Source organism: Notechis scutatus, chromosome 13 (assembly GCF_049901735.1).
Source record: "Notechis scutatus isolate UNSWTSFEM ecotype Mainland chromosome 13, rNotScu1.2, whole genome shotgun sequence".
Classification (NCBI taxonomy): Eukaryota; Metazoa; Chordata; class Lepidosauria; order Squamata; family Elapidae; genus Notechis; species Notechis scutatus.
Window position 1 is genome coordinate 7,140,131 of NC_142021.1, and position 14,594 is coordinate 7,154,724.

At 42.1% G+C, this 14,594-nt stretch overlaps 1 protein-coding gene across 1 annotated transcript; it reads right to left on the reverse strand.

Annotated features, from left to right (window-relative positions):
• Positions 1-1,797: 1,797 nt before the first annotated feature.
• UFD1 (ubiquitin recognition factor in ER associated degradation 1) lies at positions 1,798-13,342 on the reverse strand. Its single transcript, XM_087942835.1, has 12 exons — positions 13,097-13,342; positions 11,455-11,587; positions 9,466-9,498; positions 8,727-8,848; positions 7,565-7,695; positions 6,641-6,713; positions 6,405-6,473; positions 5,674-5,739; positions 4,312-4,359; positions 3,422-3,510; positions 2,623-2,704; positions 1,798-1,922 (listed from the first exon to the last, which is right to left on the reverse strand). The coding sequence occupies exons 1-12, from the start codon at positions 13,097-13,099 to the stop codon at positions 1,848-1,850; spliced, it is 924 nt and encodes a 307-aa protein (XP_087798961.1). The 5' UTR covers positions 13,100-13,342; the 3' UTR covers positions 1,798-1,847.
• Between the last annotated feature and the right edge of the window lie 1,252 nt (positions 13,343-14,594).

A 14,594-nucleotide genomic window follows, 5' to 3' on the forward strand; every position in this document is an offset into this window, starting at 1 on the left:
TTTCCCACATCATTATAGTTGTGCTTTTAAAGTTGTAGCAATGTTTCAGCAGAATCTCATCTGCCATCATCAGGCTTCTGTATAGTGTTATACCCGAACAAAGCTGAATGCCATACATACCCGCAAAAACTTAAGAATATATATATATGTGTGTGTGTGTATGTATGTATATGTATATTTATATACACACACACATATAAACAACACAGCCTCTAAAGCTTTGACTTTCAAACAATGAAAGGCGGAATATTTATTTATTTTTATATTTTATGTGTATGTATGTATATATATATATGTGTGTGTGTAAACACACATATATACATACATATATATATGTATGGTATTCAGCTTTGTTTGGGTATTTTCCCACGTCATTATAGTTGTGCTTTTAAAGTTGTAGCAATGTTTCGGCATCAGGATGAAGAAAAAACCATTCTGGCACAGCAGTAGGCTAGCCCCAAATTTAAAACTGAAACGGCTGTGAAAGTCTGACTCACAGACGAACCCAATACAGAAGCCTGATGATGGCAGATGAGATTCTGCCGAAATGATGCTACAACTTTAAAAGCAGAACTATAATGATGTGGGAAAATACCCGAACAAAGCTGAATACCATACATACATACATACACACATACATACACACACACATACACACACAAATACAGCCTTTAAAGCTTCGACTTTCAAACAATGAATACAAATCAGTATAATGTAATTTTGCCAGTCTGATCCTTTTGAAGCAGTATAGCCATGTGACTTTCTGGGAATTGTAGTTGTAGGGTGGAGGCAGGAGGGTCTCGTTGGAAGTCAAGTTAAAAAAAATATTTATTGCATTTTTAATGGTTTGGGCCAGTGTGTTACAATTCGCACCCTCGCTCTCTTTAAAGCAAAACAATTTGACAAGAATGTAATTTTGGCTGTTGGAAAGAGCTAGAGTTTCTCAGCCTGGAAACCTCAAAACAATGAAACTTGGGAAAACTAAACAACAGATTATCAGCGGTTATTTGTTCTGATGTTGGCTGGGGAAGTGGGCTATGATAGCTTGCCCTCTAGGTCATCTGTATTCCCCCCCAACACCAGAATCACTCTGCTTCCTGGGAAGGTTAAGGCAGGCAGGCAGAGCCCGCTTCTGTTAGAGCCCAATGCTCCCAGATGATTATCAAGCTGCTGTTAGTTATTACTGCTTCACTTTCTTTAAATGAAATATCCCAATAGAAAAAAAATATTTGTAGCTCAGGGTTTTATCTGTGTGCTCTCTGAGCTTGGTGGGGTTTTTTTGTGGATGTTTCATTACCCAACTAGGTAACAACATCAGTGCTACATCGGATGGGATAAGAAGAGGAGGAGCAGGAGGACTGTGTTGGGTCCTTAATGCTCTCTGAGCTTGGTGGTATTTTTTGAAGACGTTTCATTACCCAACTAGATAACAACATTAGTGCGGGATGGGAAGAGGAGGAGGAGGAGGAGGAGAGGAGGAGGAGAAGGAAAAGGAGGAGGAGGGAGGAGGAGGAGGAAGGAGGAGGGAGGAGGAGGAGGAGGAGGAGGAGGAGGAGGAGGAGGAGGAGGAGGAGGAGGAGGAGAGGAGGAGGAGGAGAAAAAGGAGGAGGACTGTTAGGTCCTTGGTGTTCTCTGAACTTGGTTGTTTTCCTGCAGACATCTCTTTACCCAACTAAGTCACACCATCAGTGCTGGAAGGGAGTGAGGGCTTTGCTCTCAAAACTGAAAGCTCTTCAGAAACCTATTTTCATTTTCCATCCGAATTATCAATGCAGAGAAGCAGGAATACAAACAGTCTTGCCAGAAATGCTACAGGATTATTTTATTGTCGTCCGAGCATTAAGAGTTCAGGGTTTTCGGCCTTTCTTGCGAAGGGACTGGCCTTCCCCGGAAAAGGCGATAAAACGACTGGCAGCATCATCCTGAGGAAATGGAGAAAAGGGTAGAGAGAGGTGATTCGGACCCCAATTATTTTCTGGAATTGCACTCACAAAGTCAACAGACCAATGCTATTCGGAAGAATAATTTTCAAACTTATGGAGAGTCCAGATATATTTTTGGTGGGAGGTACCAGAAAAGGTTACACAAACCATTTCTCGAGATTTTGGCCCGCGAGCTACATTACAAACACAACGTTAGCATCAGATTTCTGTTCCTTTCCATTTTTTTAAAAAAAGGCATTGAATTATTTATTCTTTTTTATGCCATCTATCAAGACTGCCCAGAGTTTTAAGATGGGAGTTTTAAGATCCAAACGCAATAAACAAATAAGAAAAAAAAATGCTTCGGAGGGGCTTGGACTAGATGACCTACAAGGTCCCTTCCAACTCCATTAATCTTTCTCTGTTATAAAGACATGTCATTGGATTTTTTTTAAAAAAAGCGAACACAAAATATTCACCACATTTTTGGATATATTTATTTCTCCCCCCACCCTCATCTTTTTGGTTTCTGTTAGAAAATGATATCTTCCTGATGTTTGGAACGCGATGTATTTACAGATCACAATAATCAGCTGCAACTTCCCTGGCTGGTTTGGGCGGCATTTGTTGAAGTTCACAATCTGAGATCCAGCTTTAAATAAATAAATAAATAAATCACTCCCTATCCAGCTTCACTCACCTCTTCTATTTTCTTGACCAGCGGCCGGGAATTTCGAATGAATGTGATCTTGCCAATTTTGAACTCGTAATTCGGAATGCCCCTGCAAGGGGAAAAGGCGGAAAAGTTACCCGTTTAAAAAGACAGAATTCAGGGAAAAGGTTTATTGCGGTTGATTTTGCATTTCAGGGCCCCGCGTTCACATGTTCTCTTTTGTTCTAGGCCTGGGTACTTAACATACTGAAATTTTACTTTATTTTGTAAGATGCTATAAGTCAAAAGGATGCTGGCTGGCACAAGCATTTCAAAATCCACCCATGAATCCAGAAAGACAATTGGAGTGATGTGGTGCCCTAGAGGTGGAACTCTCGCCTCACAATCAGGAGGCTGTGAGTTCAACCCTAGGAAAAGGCAGATATTTCTCCCTCTGGACACACTGGGAGTATATCTGCTAAACAAAACTCCTCATTGGCAACGGGAAGGGTATCTGGCCATTAAAACTCTCCGTTATCTCCACTCAGTTGCCCAGACTCCACCTTGCAAGGGATTATGGGGTCGTCAAAAGACGACGGCGATGATGAATCCAATTGCTGGATTCTCACAACACGCTGCTCTACTCCTACCTCACTTTAGTTTAGCTCAGCATAATTTGCAAAGTCAGACGTGGTTTGTGGCCCCGTGTACTGGGCAAACCCAGGCAACTATGGTTTAGGTATTAAACTAGGCCTAAACAAACAAGCGATGAGCAAACCACCAGGAAAAAACAGCAATGATGTGAGGGAATTGCGGTGGAAGTAAAAGAAAGAAAAGCCCAACTAACCGACGGATATCTCCTGGTTTAATTGGAGAAGGACTTGACTCAACTCCCTTCTTTTTTCCATCCAACCTGTTCCCACATCCAGAAAACGCCTAAGGAAAGAAGAGAGGAAAATAATCACTTAAATTACGCATCTGGCAAGGGTGCCATCAAAACTCAAACTGAATATATTTATATCTGTTGTCAAAGAAAGTTGGAAGCCGTTCTCTTTTTGATTTTACAGGCAGTCCTTGAGTTAGGACCACAAAGGAGTTCAAAATTCCCGTTCTTAAATCGCACATTTGTTAAGTGAATTTGGCCCCATTTTACGGCCTTTCTTGCCACAGTTAAGTGAATCACGTCGGTTATTAAATTAGTAACTTGGTTGTTAAGTGAATCTGGCTTCCCCGTTGACTTTGCTTGTCAGAAGGTCGCAAAAGGGGATCACTGAAACCATCATAAATATGAACCAGTTGCCAAGCATCTGAATTTTGATTACGTGACTGTGAGCATGTTATAAAAGCTGTAAGTGTGAAAAACATCAGAAGTCCCTTTTTTTCAGTTCCACTGTGACTTCAGATGGTCACTAAATGAACTGTTGTAAGTCAAGGATATTTTTTTTTTGTCTTGCTTTTTGTTAGATTCTCCCTTGTTTCTCTATTTCCTGGCTTCTCTACTGTTTTTGGAAATTTATTGAAATTGTATTTAAAAAAAAACTTCAACAGAACTGATTTAAATCTGATTTTATTCCGAATTTCCCCGAAGCCAGCCCCCGAAGGAAAAAAGGTGAGAGCATTGAATATTGCTTTTTTCACTTTTCTTTACAAGCTCTCAGGAGTTTGCAATCTGATTGAGGCCAGCTTTAAACTCCAATGTTTAACGTACGTAAGTCTTATCTCAATGAAAAGACTTACACGGAATCCCAGATCGCTCACATAGCCACTGTGGTCTGCTTCAACATCCTAAAAAGCAAGAGGAAAATATAAATAAAAAAATGAAGCTATTTTATCAAGGCTTCAGAAGGCAGCACAGATAAATTGGAATAGTCCTCAAGAAGAATTTAGCTCTTATCAGGCTTATCACAAACTCTGTTTCCAACTTGTCCGCTGTCCGAGCAATAACCAAAGGAACAAAATCTCTATTAAACTGGTGTTTTATGCTCAGAATAACCCCGAGATTCCCGAAGGCACAAATCAGATTAAATCAATATCTTTATTATGTTCTTTGACCAGCCTTTAGAGTAAAAGAGAGATAAGTTTGATACAACCATTCATTATAGGGGAAGGGAGGGGAAAAAAACCTCAACAATGAAATGACATATCTAATTAAAACTTTTGCACAATTGCATAACTTGGTGAAGGTATTTGACCCCTGATTTGTTAGTGTAGGGTTAGCATCCCTTCAAGAAAAACAGACATGAGGATGTAATTCGGAAAATATTAAGAATATGCAGAGATGGATAGATTGACATTAAAAATAAAGGACAAAGAAGATACAGAATACTACTTAACATGGAATAGATTTTACGAGTGGTTAGAGATAAGAAGTGGAAATTAGATGAAGAAAGATTATTGCTATGTATGAATTAAATATAACAGAATTACAAATAAGCTAATACAAAGAAAAATCTGGTTACAACTATTCTGTTACACTATTATTATTGTTATCAGTATACATGTTACTATTTCTGTTTGTTCTTTCTTTGCTCTTCTGTAAATTATATGCCTTGACAATACACTGTATTCAAAATGTTTATAAATAAAAAACATATACTAAACAATAAAGAAGAAAAACAAACATAAAATTTATCAGGGTGGCCCTCGTATTTGGAAATGATTGGGGTGATCAGAGCAGTGACACCAATGGATCTTTTTAAAAAATCCAGCATCCCTTAATTGTGCCAGGCTGTCATGCGAAAAGAGAAAGGTGTTGGATTAGCTGTTCCAGTGGAGAGAAACTTTTCATCTTGGTCCCATGTTTCCTATGGCTTTAAAGCAGGGGTCCCCAAACTTGGCCACTTTAAGACTTGTGGACTTCAACTCCCAGAATTCCTCAGCCAGTATAGCGTAGGAATTCTGGGAGTTGAAATCCACAAGTCTTAAAAGTTGCCAAGTTTGGGGACCTCTGCTTTAAACTCTCCAAACATACTGAAGATGGAATGGGTCATTATTTCTCTCAAGTGAAAGGGAGAGGGGGTTTTGTGTGTGTGTGTGTGTGTTTCTCTTGCGGGAGAAGGAAGCCAAGAGCCAACAACAACACAACAAGAAGCAACTTACAGCAGACTCCTCGTGAGGCGCTTGTCTCTCGGGCTCCTTGTAACCCAAAGGCGCATCGAAGTCGACCTGAATTAAATCAACGCGACACAAAAGTTATACCCAGCTCACAATCATCATGGTGCCTATATAACCACCCTATGTCAGGCACGAATGACCAGACACATGCATGTGGAGTTTAAAGTAGCTACTTTATTGTTCTATGCCTATAATACAGGAATCTTCCTAGATGGGCAGATTTCACCTGGGAAAAACCACGTAAGCTTCCAAACCATTCAAGGGGTGGGAGGGGTCAAACCTTGCCCTCTTGTGTTTACACAATGAGTCCAGGCTACTTCCCTATTTGATCCCTCCTTCCAGCCTGGGCCAGTTGCTTTCCTTATTCCAGATTGTTTACAAACCTGGTTTATTTAAAGAGTAGCTCTTCCCTCTCAAGAGACTTTTAAGATGCATGAATGTCAACTCCCAGAATCCCCCAGCCAGCATTGCTGGTTGGGGGATTCTGGAAGTTGAAGTCCACACATCTTAAAGGTAGCTGACAGCGAGGAACACTGATTTAGAGTCTGCTTGTTGGAAGACTTTGCAAGAGCAAGTTTTGTTGTGTTAAAGAGCATTGTAAGCAGACTCGACAACCCTACCAGGCCAAAGTCTGCTTTCTTCCATTTTGGCCTTGCATGGCACATCCGCCCTATCAGTAGCTAAGCCAAGATGGAGACTGTCCATCTCTGACTTACGTTCATGTCGCATTCAATGATGGACACAGCTTTGTCTGGTTTGGTCTCCATGACTCGAAGTTCATAGATCTAAAAGAAACAAACGGGGGGTGGGGGGAAAGAAAGGATGAAGAACAGGCTGCATGGAAGTCCTTCTCATCCCGTAAAGCTACCCGAGTGGGGAATTCTGGGAGTCGGAAGTCCGCACGGTGTAAAGTTGCCCAGGCTGAGAAAACACCGCAAATAACTGAGGCTACCTTCTCATTGTAGTTGATGGCGATGACGTCTCCAGTGGTGAGGCAAGCAAAATTCCGGAGCGCGTTTTCCAATCTTCAGAGAGCATTAAGGGGAAATACAGAGGCCTCCCGATTGCAGTGCAAAAACATGAGGAAACTTTGGAAAATGATATATATGTTACTGAATGCAGCTGATCTCCCCCTCCCCCACATACAGGTGGTCCTCAAGGAGTGGTGCGGTAGCCTAGAGGTGGAGCTCTCGCCTCACAATCAAGAGACCGTGAGTTCGATCCTAGCTAGAGGCAGATTATTTCTCTCTCTGGGCACACTGAGAATATATCGGCTGAACAAAACTCCACACTGCTGACAGGAAAGGCATCCGGCCAGTAAACACTCAGCTAGCTCCATTCAGTTGCCTAGACTCCACCCCGCAAGGGATTATGGGGGTCGTTAAAAGGAGAGGATGATACAGGCAGTCCTCAACTTATAACCATAGCTGAGCCCGAAATTTCCATCGCTAAGCAAGGCAGGTGTTCAAGGAGTTTTGCCTCATTTTACAACCTTCCCTGCCATGGTGGTTAAGGGAACTGCTGCAGAGGTTAAACTGGGAACATGGTTATTAAGTAAATCCGTCTTCCCTGCAGACTTTGCTTGTCAAATAGTTGCAAAAGGGGGAACGCCTGACCCTGGGACACTTGCAACTGTCGTAAATGAGTCGGTTGCCAAGCCTCTGAATTTTGATCCCATGACCAGGGGGATGCGGCAACGGTCGTAAGTGTGAAAAACTGGTCCTAAGTCACTTCTTTCAGTGCCGTGGTAACGTTGAACAATCACTAAATGAACTGTTGTTAAGTCAAGGATGACCTGTATACATTTAGAAGCAAAGCATTGCATCTCTAACGAATCAAGGTGTTCCTGTCTTGAAGAACCACCCAAAAAGGATACACAGCTTTAGGATTGGTGATGTCGAGAAAATCGGGACTTTGCGGCTGAAATTTGGAGTAGGTGGCTACTTGGAGGTTGACACTTTCCACCTGCACCAGGCCTTCTTCCTCCAGGAGAAGATTCTGCATCATCTTGGGGAGAAAAACACAGCCAAACTGATTTCATGCAAGGCCCGAAGCTCAATGTGTTTTTCTATGAAGTTTGCAAACTTTAGGAATAGAAGGAGGAGGGACAGGTAACAAACGGGATTGCAACAGCAGGAGAGAAGAAATTCATCTCTAATTCAGAATAGAATAGAACAGAATAGAATAGAGTAGGGTAGGGTAGGGTAGGGTATAGTAGAGTAGGGTAGGGTGGAGGAGGAAGGAGAATGGAATGGAATAGAATAGAACAGAGAATGTGAATAGAATAGAATAGAATAGAATAGAATAGAATAGAATAGAATAGAATACAATAGAACAGAATTCTTTATTGGCCAAGTGTGATTGGACACACAAGGAATTTGTCGGTGCAAATGCTCTCAGGGTACATAAAGGAAAAGATGCATTCACCAAGAGTCAAGAATCATCAGATACAACACTTAATGATAGTCATCGGGTACAATAAGCAATCAAATCATACTAGGAAACAGTCAATATAAATTGTTTTAAGGATACAAGCGACAAGGTTACAGTCATACAGTCGCAAGTGGGAGGGGATGGGTGATAAGGAGTGATGAGAAGATTAATAGTAATAGTGGTTCAGACTTAGTAAATTGTTGGACAGTGTTGAGGGAATTTTTGTTTAGCAGAGTGATGGCGTTCAGGAAAACACTGTCCTTGTGTCTAGTTGTTCTGGTGTGCAGTGCTCTATAGCGTCATTTTGAGGGTAGGAGTTGAAACAATTTATTAGGAAGGATAACTTCTCCCCAGTATGTCCACCCTTAACCGGTCCACCTACAATTCCAGATCAAATCTTTTTAGTAAAAAGAAAAAAAAAGGTCTCAAAATTGAGCGTGGGGAGAAAAAATGGGTGAAATTGACCATGAATTGATAGGTGGCTATTGAAATTGATTATTTATCACTTTTACTTGAGAATAGAAATAGAGAAATAGGAAGAGGAGGAGGAGGATTAAATCTGAGCACCGTGTCTCTAATTTAATGGAACAAAACCGTCTACTTACCCAGTGTGGAAGGTAACAGATGCCTTCATCAGCCACAAATTCCAGCACGCCACAATGAGTCATTCGGTCCGAATTTTTATTTGTCAGCTTAAACAACATCGGGTAGGTGATATTAAGCCGACCTAATGGAAACAAGGAGGGAGGAAATCTGCAAAGTTCATTATATCCAAGGAGACAATTCTTGAACTTCCCTAGGACAGCTTAACACCATCGTTTTCTCTTTTAGAGTTTTTTTAGAGGGTGGTTTTTAAATTTGCTTAAACTTAATTGCTCTCCTCCTTATCCCGTTTTTTTTTCTTTCTAAAAATGTCTTTGAGACTGTATGTTGGTGGAGAGAAGTTATCTTTGTGCAAAAATGGAATTTAATTTTTTATTAAAATTTAATTTCTAAGGTTAATTTTATACTTTTTAAAAATTTATGTTATATTACATCATACGTTGCCCAGAATCCCTCTTTGAGGGAGATGGGCAGTTTAGAAATATGATAGATATAGGTATAGGTATAGAGATAGATATAGAGATAGATATAGAGATAGATAGATAGATAGATAGATAGATAGATAGATAGATAGATAGATAGATAGATAGATAGATAGATATAGGTAGATAGATAGAAGAGGGAGAGAGATGCTGCCAGACAAATCATTTTGGTCAAAGAGGGGACAACAGCCCTTTAAAGAAATAGATGTGCAATAAGAGAATATCAAGTGTGAAAACTTATTAAATATACACAACTTACTGAGTTGATCCAAAGCAGAAGGTGGCATAATTACTGCAGGAAAAAGATAAAAACAACTTGTGAAAAAATGTCAGGAAAAACAGACACCAGCTGGCAAAAAAAGAGAGCAATTCTAGGACACTTAAACCACAGACTTCAACAATTCCCCGAATACTGAAGATATCAGGGTAGCATTTTTCAACTTTTCCATGATTGTCAGGATTGTACAGGTAGTTCTCTATTTACAACAGTTGACTTAGCGACCATTCAAAGTTACAACGGCACTGAAAAAAAGGTGATTATTGGCTCTTTCTCACACTTACGCCCTTTGCAACACCCCCATGGTCACGTGATCAAAATTCAGACATTTAGCAATGTCTCATATTTATAACGGTCGCAGTGTCCCAGGTTCTATACCAGCGCTCAATTTGTTTTTCTTTTTGTGATGTACAGGTCACCTTCAAGTAGTGAGGGGAGCCGAATGTCAACTCATAAAACATTTCTATGCATGTTTTATAGAGTTGTCAACGTGATCCCCTTTTGCAACCATCTGACAAGCCAAGTCAATGAGGGAGCCGGATTCACTTAACAATCGTTGTTACCAAGTTAACAACTGCAGTGATTCACTTAACAACATGTTTGCCATGTTTGAAGACCCCTGCTTTAGACTTCTGACAACAGACAACCAAACATGGCAGCTTTAAGACGTGTGGACTTCAACTCCCAGAATTCCTGAGCTAACATGACTAGAAGAGGAATTCTGGGAGTTGAAGTCCACAAGTCTTAAAGCTGTCATGGTTGAAGCCCGCTGGTTTAGGTCAAGATGTAAAATGAGGCTCCCTATGAGGCAACCAGGTAAAACAGGATGTTCCCACAGGATATCAGCTAAGGGACCCACCCAGTCAGTTGGCAAACAAGTATGGGACAGGAAACACAACACCCAAGAAGAAATGATGACTCTTTTAACCAGAACGAGACCAGGTTATCCAAACATGTTGAAAGACATAAATCACATTTCTAGCAAACACTGGACTGTAAACAGATTTACAAGCTTTGGCGGCTGTATTGAGTACAAACTGATCCAGTCTATTTTTTTTAAAAAAAAGCAAATTAAAAAAAAGGGAAGATATAGTTATTAATGATTAATAGCCATGTTGTCTCCAGGTTTGTTTGTTTTTTAAATTGGAGGCACTGAGTTTCTCCTTAGCTGCTGTGTATAAAATCATTACAAATCGATTTTGAGAGGCTTGGAAAACAAAGTGCTTTTAAGAAAAGTCAAAGAGGAGATATTTATTAAGCTATATTTATTAAGTTTATCGGGCAAGTTTCTTGTAAAAGAGGGTTCCAGAATAAAAGTGGGTTTATCCTCCTCTTCCTCCTCCTCTCCTCCTACACTTATGGGCCAAATATATATATATGTGTGAAATACCACTCTTGCATCATCACAAAATCTCCAAAGCCTACAAACTTGAAATGTGGCACGTATGTTCCTCTTGGCTTCTAGGTACTCACTAACAAAGGATTTTTCAAAATGACCATCAGAGCATTAGTAGTTCCTATATTATTATTATTAACATGCTCTGATGCTAAGGAGTTCTACTCCCCCTCCCCACCTGAAAAGAAATCTCTTCCAAATGCAAAACACAAGCAGAAGAGAGGAGTTTCAGTTTCACAGCAGCAACCAGCTTTAGTACAGAACAGTTGAGCTAAGCCACACCCAGGCTCCTTGCTGTTCTCCTTGCTCACACAGCAAATACTGCTTCAGTTTCCAAACAGCCCAATTCTCCCACAACACTGACAGGACGCTAGCCAGATGAATGCCAATGGATGCTGGTAGGCAGAGGCACAGTTTTCCCCCCTTATTTTCCTCCCCCAAAACTAAGCCCAATCATATAATTTTGTAGCGAAGCACGGGTATTGAGCTAGTTACTGCTATTTCAGATGCTAATTCTTCAACCTGCCCAAGAGGGAAGTTAAATTAAATTGAAAACAAAGCCAAACAGCGCATACTTTTTCCGCCTTTCTCCACATCGGATCGGTCATTAGGGCCAGCGAGCATGGAAACAGAGAAACAGCGGTATTGGGTGGAGAAGCGATTCTGGAAGACGCGGGGAATGGGATGGTCAAACATGCTGAAAGAAAACTGGAGGGAAGAAGAAGAGAAAAACAGGAGGCGTTAAGATGAGCACAATCTATTTGCCATAATCAATTCTACTAATGTACATTTTTAATTTATATCTTTTTTTTTTACCTTTTACAATTGTATGCTGCCCAGAGTTACTCTTACCTGAGATAAGATGGGCGGCCAATAAATTTTACAAACAAGCAAGCAAGCAAATGCAGGTAGTTCTCGAGCCCAAAATTCTTGTTTTTAAGTGAGACTTTTGTTAAGTGAGTTTGGCACCATCTTACAACCTTTCTTGCCACAGTTGTTAAGTGAATCCCCATTGCCTTTGCTTGTCAACCATCATAAGAGTCAGTTGCCAAACACCTGAATTTGGATCCTATGATCATGGGGATGCAGCAAAGGTCGTAACTGTGAAAGATGGTCATTAGATACATTTTCCAATGCCGTTGTAACTTTGAACGGTCACTAAATGAATTGTTGTAAGTCGAGGACTTCCTGTATCAGAATAAATTGGACAGAACTGGGATCAACACCCATTTTATTCCTCCCTTTGAAACCTTAATAAAAAAACCCATCCTGTCTCTGTCCCAGATGTGGTTATAGTCTGCTCCACCTGTAAAGGCTCTGTAGCCCACCCACCCCAAAGATGGGGTTTGTAGTGCACACCACCTGCATGGATTTCGTAGTCCACCATGCCCAAGTCAGTTTGCAATCCATTCTGCCTCTAGGGGGATTTGTAGTCCACTTGGCCTGCATAGGTTTTGTAGTATCACCTGCCCACCCCAAAAGGGTTTGTAACCCAATCTGCCTGCATGGGTTTTGTAGTCCACTCTTCCTGAATGGGGTTTGTAACCCACCTTGCCTAAATGCAGTTTCATAGACCACAATCTTTAGCTTAGGTTTATACTCCACCCCGCCTGCATAGGTTTTGTAGTCCACCCCTCCTGGAAGGATTTTAGATGGGATGGGGTTTTGTAGTCCATCCCTCTTGGATGGGATTTTGTAGCCCAACTCGCCTGCATGGGGTTTGTAACCCACCCTGTCAGCAATGGGTTTTGTACCTAGGTGGGTTTTGTAGTCCATCCCACCTGCATGGGATTTGCAGTCCATCCTGCCGGAATGGCATTTGGTAGCCCCCCACCCCACCCCCACCTAACCCCTGGCTGGGGTTTGTAGTCCATCCTCCCTACCTGGGGCTTCCACTTGGATGGGATATGTGGCCCAACCCGCCTGCATGGGTTTTGCAGTCCACCCCACCCAGATGTGGTGTGAAACCTACCCTGCCAGGATGGGATTCCGTACCCCCACAAGCTCTGGGTGGGATCTGTAGCCCATGAGGCCTGCCTGGGGATATGCAGTCCACCCCTCCCGCATGGGATTTGTAGTCCAACCCCCTGTCAGCTTCAGAGAGTCAAGCTCCTTCCCGGCCAGATGAGTCTGCATTTTCCCTCCCTGCCAACATCTGGTCCTCCTTCGAACCTCCCCCCGCCCCTCTGGATGTTGTGGGGGTCCCAAGGCCCGTACCATGATGGCGATGCCTCCTCCGGCCTCCCCTCCCAGCCGGCCAAGGGTCCCCCCCAAAAAAACCGGCAACCGCCGAGCCTCTTCTTCTTCGCCCGGCTAGGAAGCCTCTCGCAGCGGATGGGGAGACGCTCTTCGGCCTAGGCCCAGGTCTCGCCAAACACGCGGGGTCCCCCCAACTCCGGCCTTTCTGGGGAGCAAACGGGGATCGAACCCCCGTCCTCTCTTCGGAGTATGGATCACTTCTGCGGGGAAGAGCAAGAAGGAAGCTTTACTTTAAAGGAGCGGAGGAACTACGCCTCCCAGAATGCAGTTCGCACCATCGGTCCGTCGGTATTTTTCTTCCGGCTGTGCGCAAACGACTCAAGCGGAACCGTAAAAAAAACTAACCTCTGTTTTCCCTCGTAGTCAAAGAAGCCGAGTCTCCTTTAAGATATTCTGAAATACAGGAGCGCCCTTATGGCTTTCCTCATTTTTAGGTTGTTTTTAGAGGTTTATCAACTCAGACAGAGAGCGGGGGACGTTATAAGCAAGGGAATGCCCTCATCAAAGATGGCGGGAACCAGTTTGCCCTTGCTACGCTGGCCTGTGTTTTTGTTTTCCTTCTTGAAAGGGCAAAAAAAAATAGTAGGCGATCCTCCTGGCCCAAGAGTTAGGAAGGCTTGCGTTGCCGGTACTACTACCGGTACTGTTTAGGCGCTAGGAAAATGGATGGGGAAAATTGATAAATGAAAGGAGGCAACGCATCAGAAACTTCTTTATACAGATAGTCCTCGACTTACAACAGCTCGTTTAGTGACCGTTCAAAGTTACAACGGTGCTGCAAACTCTGATTCTTCACACGACAACTTCATCATCTCCATTTTCACCTGATCAAAATTCAGATGCCTGACAGCTGATTCATATTTATGATGGTTATGGTGTCCCCTGATCCCCTTTTGGCAACCCTCTGACAAGCAGAGTCAAGGGGGAAGCCAGGTTCGCTTAACAACCGGGTGACTAATTTATCAGCTGCAGCTTTTCACTTAACAACTGAGGCAAGAAAGGTGTAAAACAGGGCAAAACTCACTTAACACATGTCTCACTTAACAACATAAATTTTGGGCTCAATTGTGGCAGTAAGTGGAGGGCTGCCTGTACATTATACTGCACAGCATATAAATAACGTTGAGCACTATAGAATGCATAAAAGTGTAGAAACAGAAACAGAAGCCTTGTTTACTTATTTATTTGTTAAGGGTAGAAGTTTTAACCTAATAAAAGTGATAAAATGAAAACAAAACAAAATTTAAAAAACGAGATCTGTTTCTTTCTATGTATTCTCATTTAATTATTTCAAGGAAAGGAATGGTTTCCCCCTCTGCGATTATCTATAAGCACCTACGGTACTATTTCCACCCTCCTCGCCCCGCACATATGGAATGATGCTGCTTGGGAGCCGGAAGTCTCTCTCAGAAACTATACAGACCGCATCCCCCTCCTTTCTTGTTCTCTCCGCAGC

Excerpts from the sequence above, each read along its gene's own strand:
- UFD1 (XM_087942835.1), bottom strand. Across the intron at positions 6,714-7,564 it reads ATCACCAATCCTAAAGCTGT|ATTGGAAAACGCGCTCCGGA; the intron begins GTATCCTTTTTG and ends TGCTCTCTGAAG. Across the intron at positions 6,474-6,640 it reads CCATCAACTACAATGAGAAG|ATCTATGAACTTCGAGTCAT; the intron begins GTAGCCTCAGTT and ends TGTTTCTTTTAG.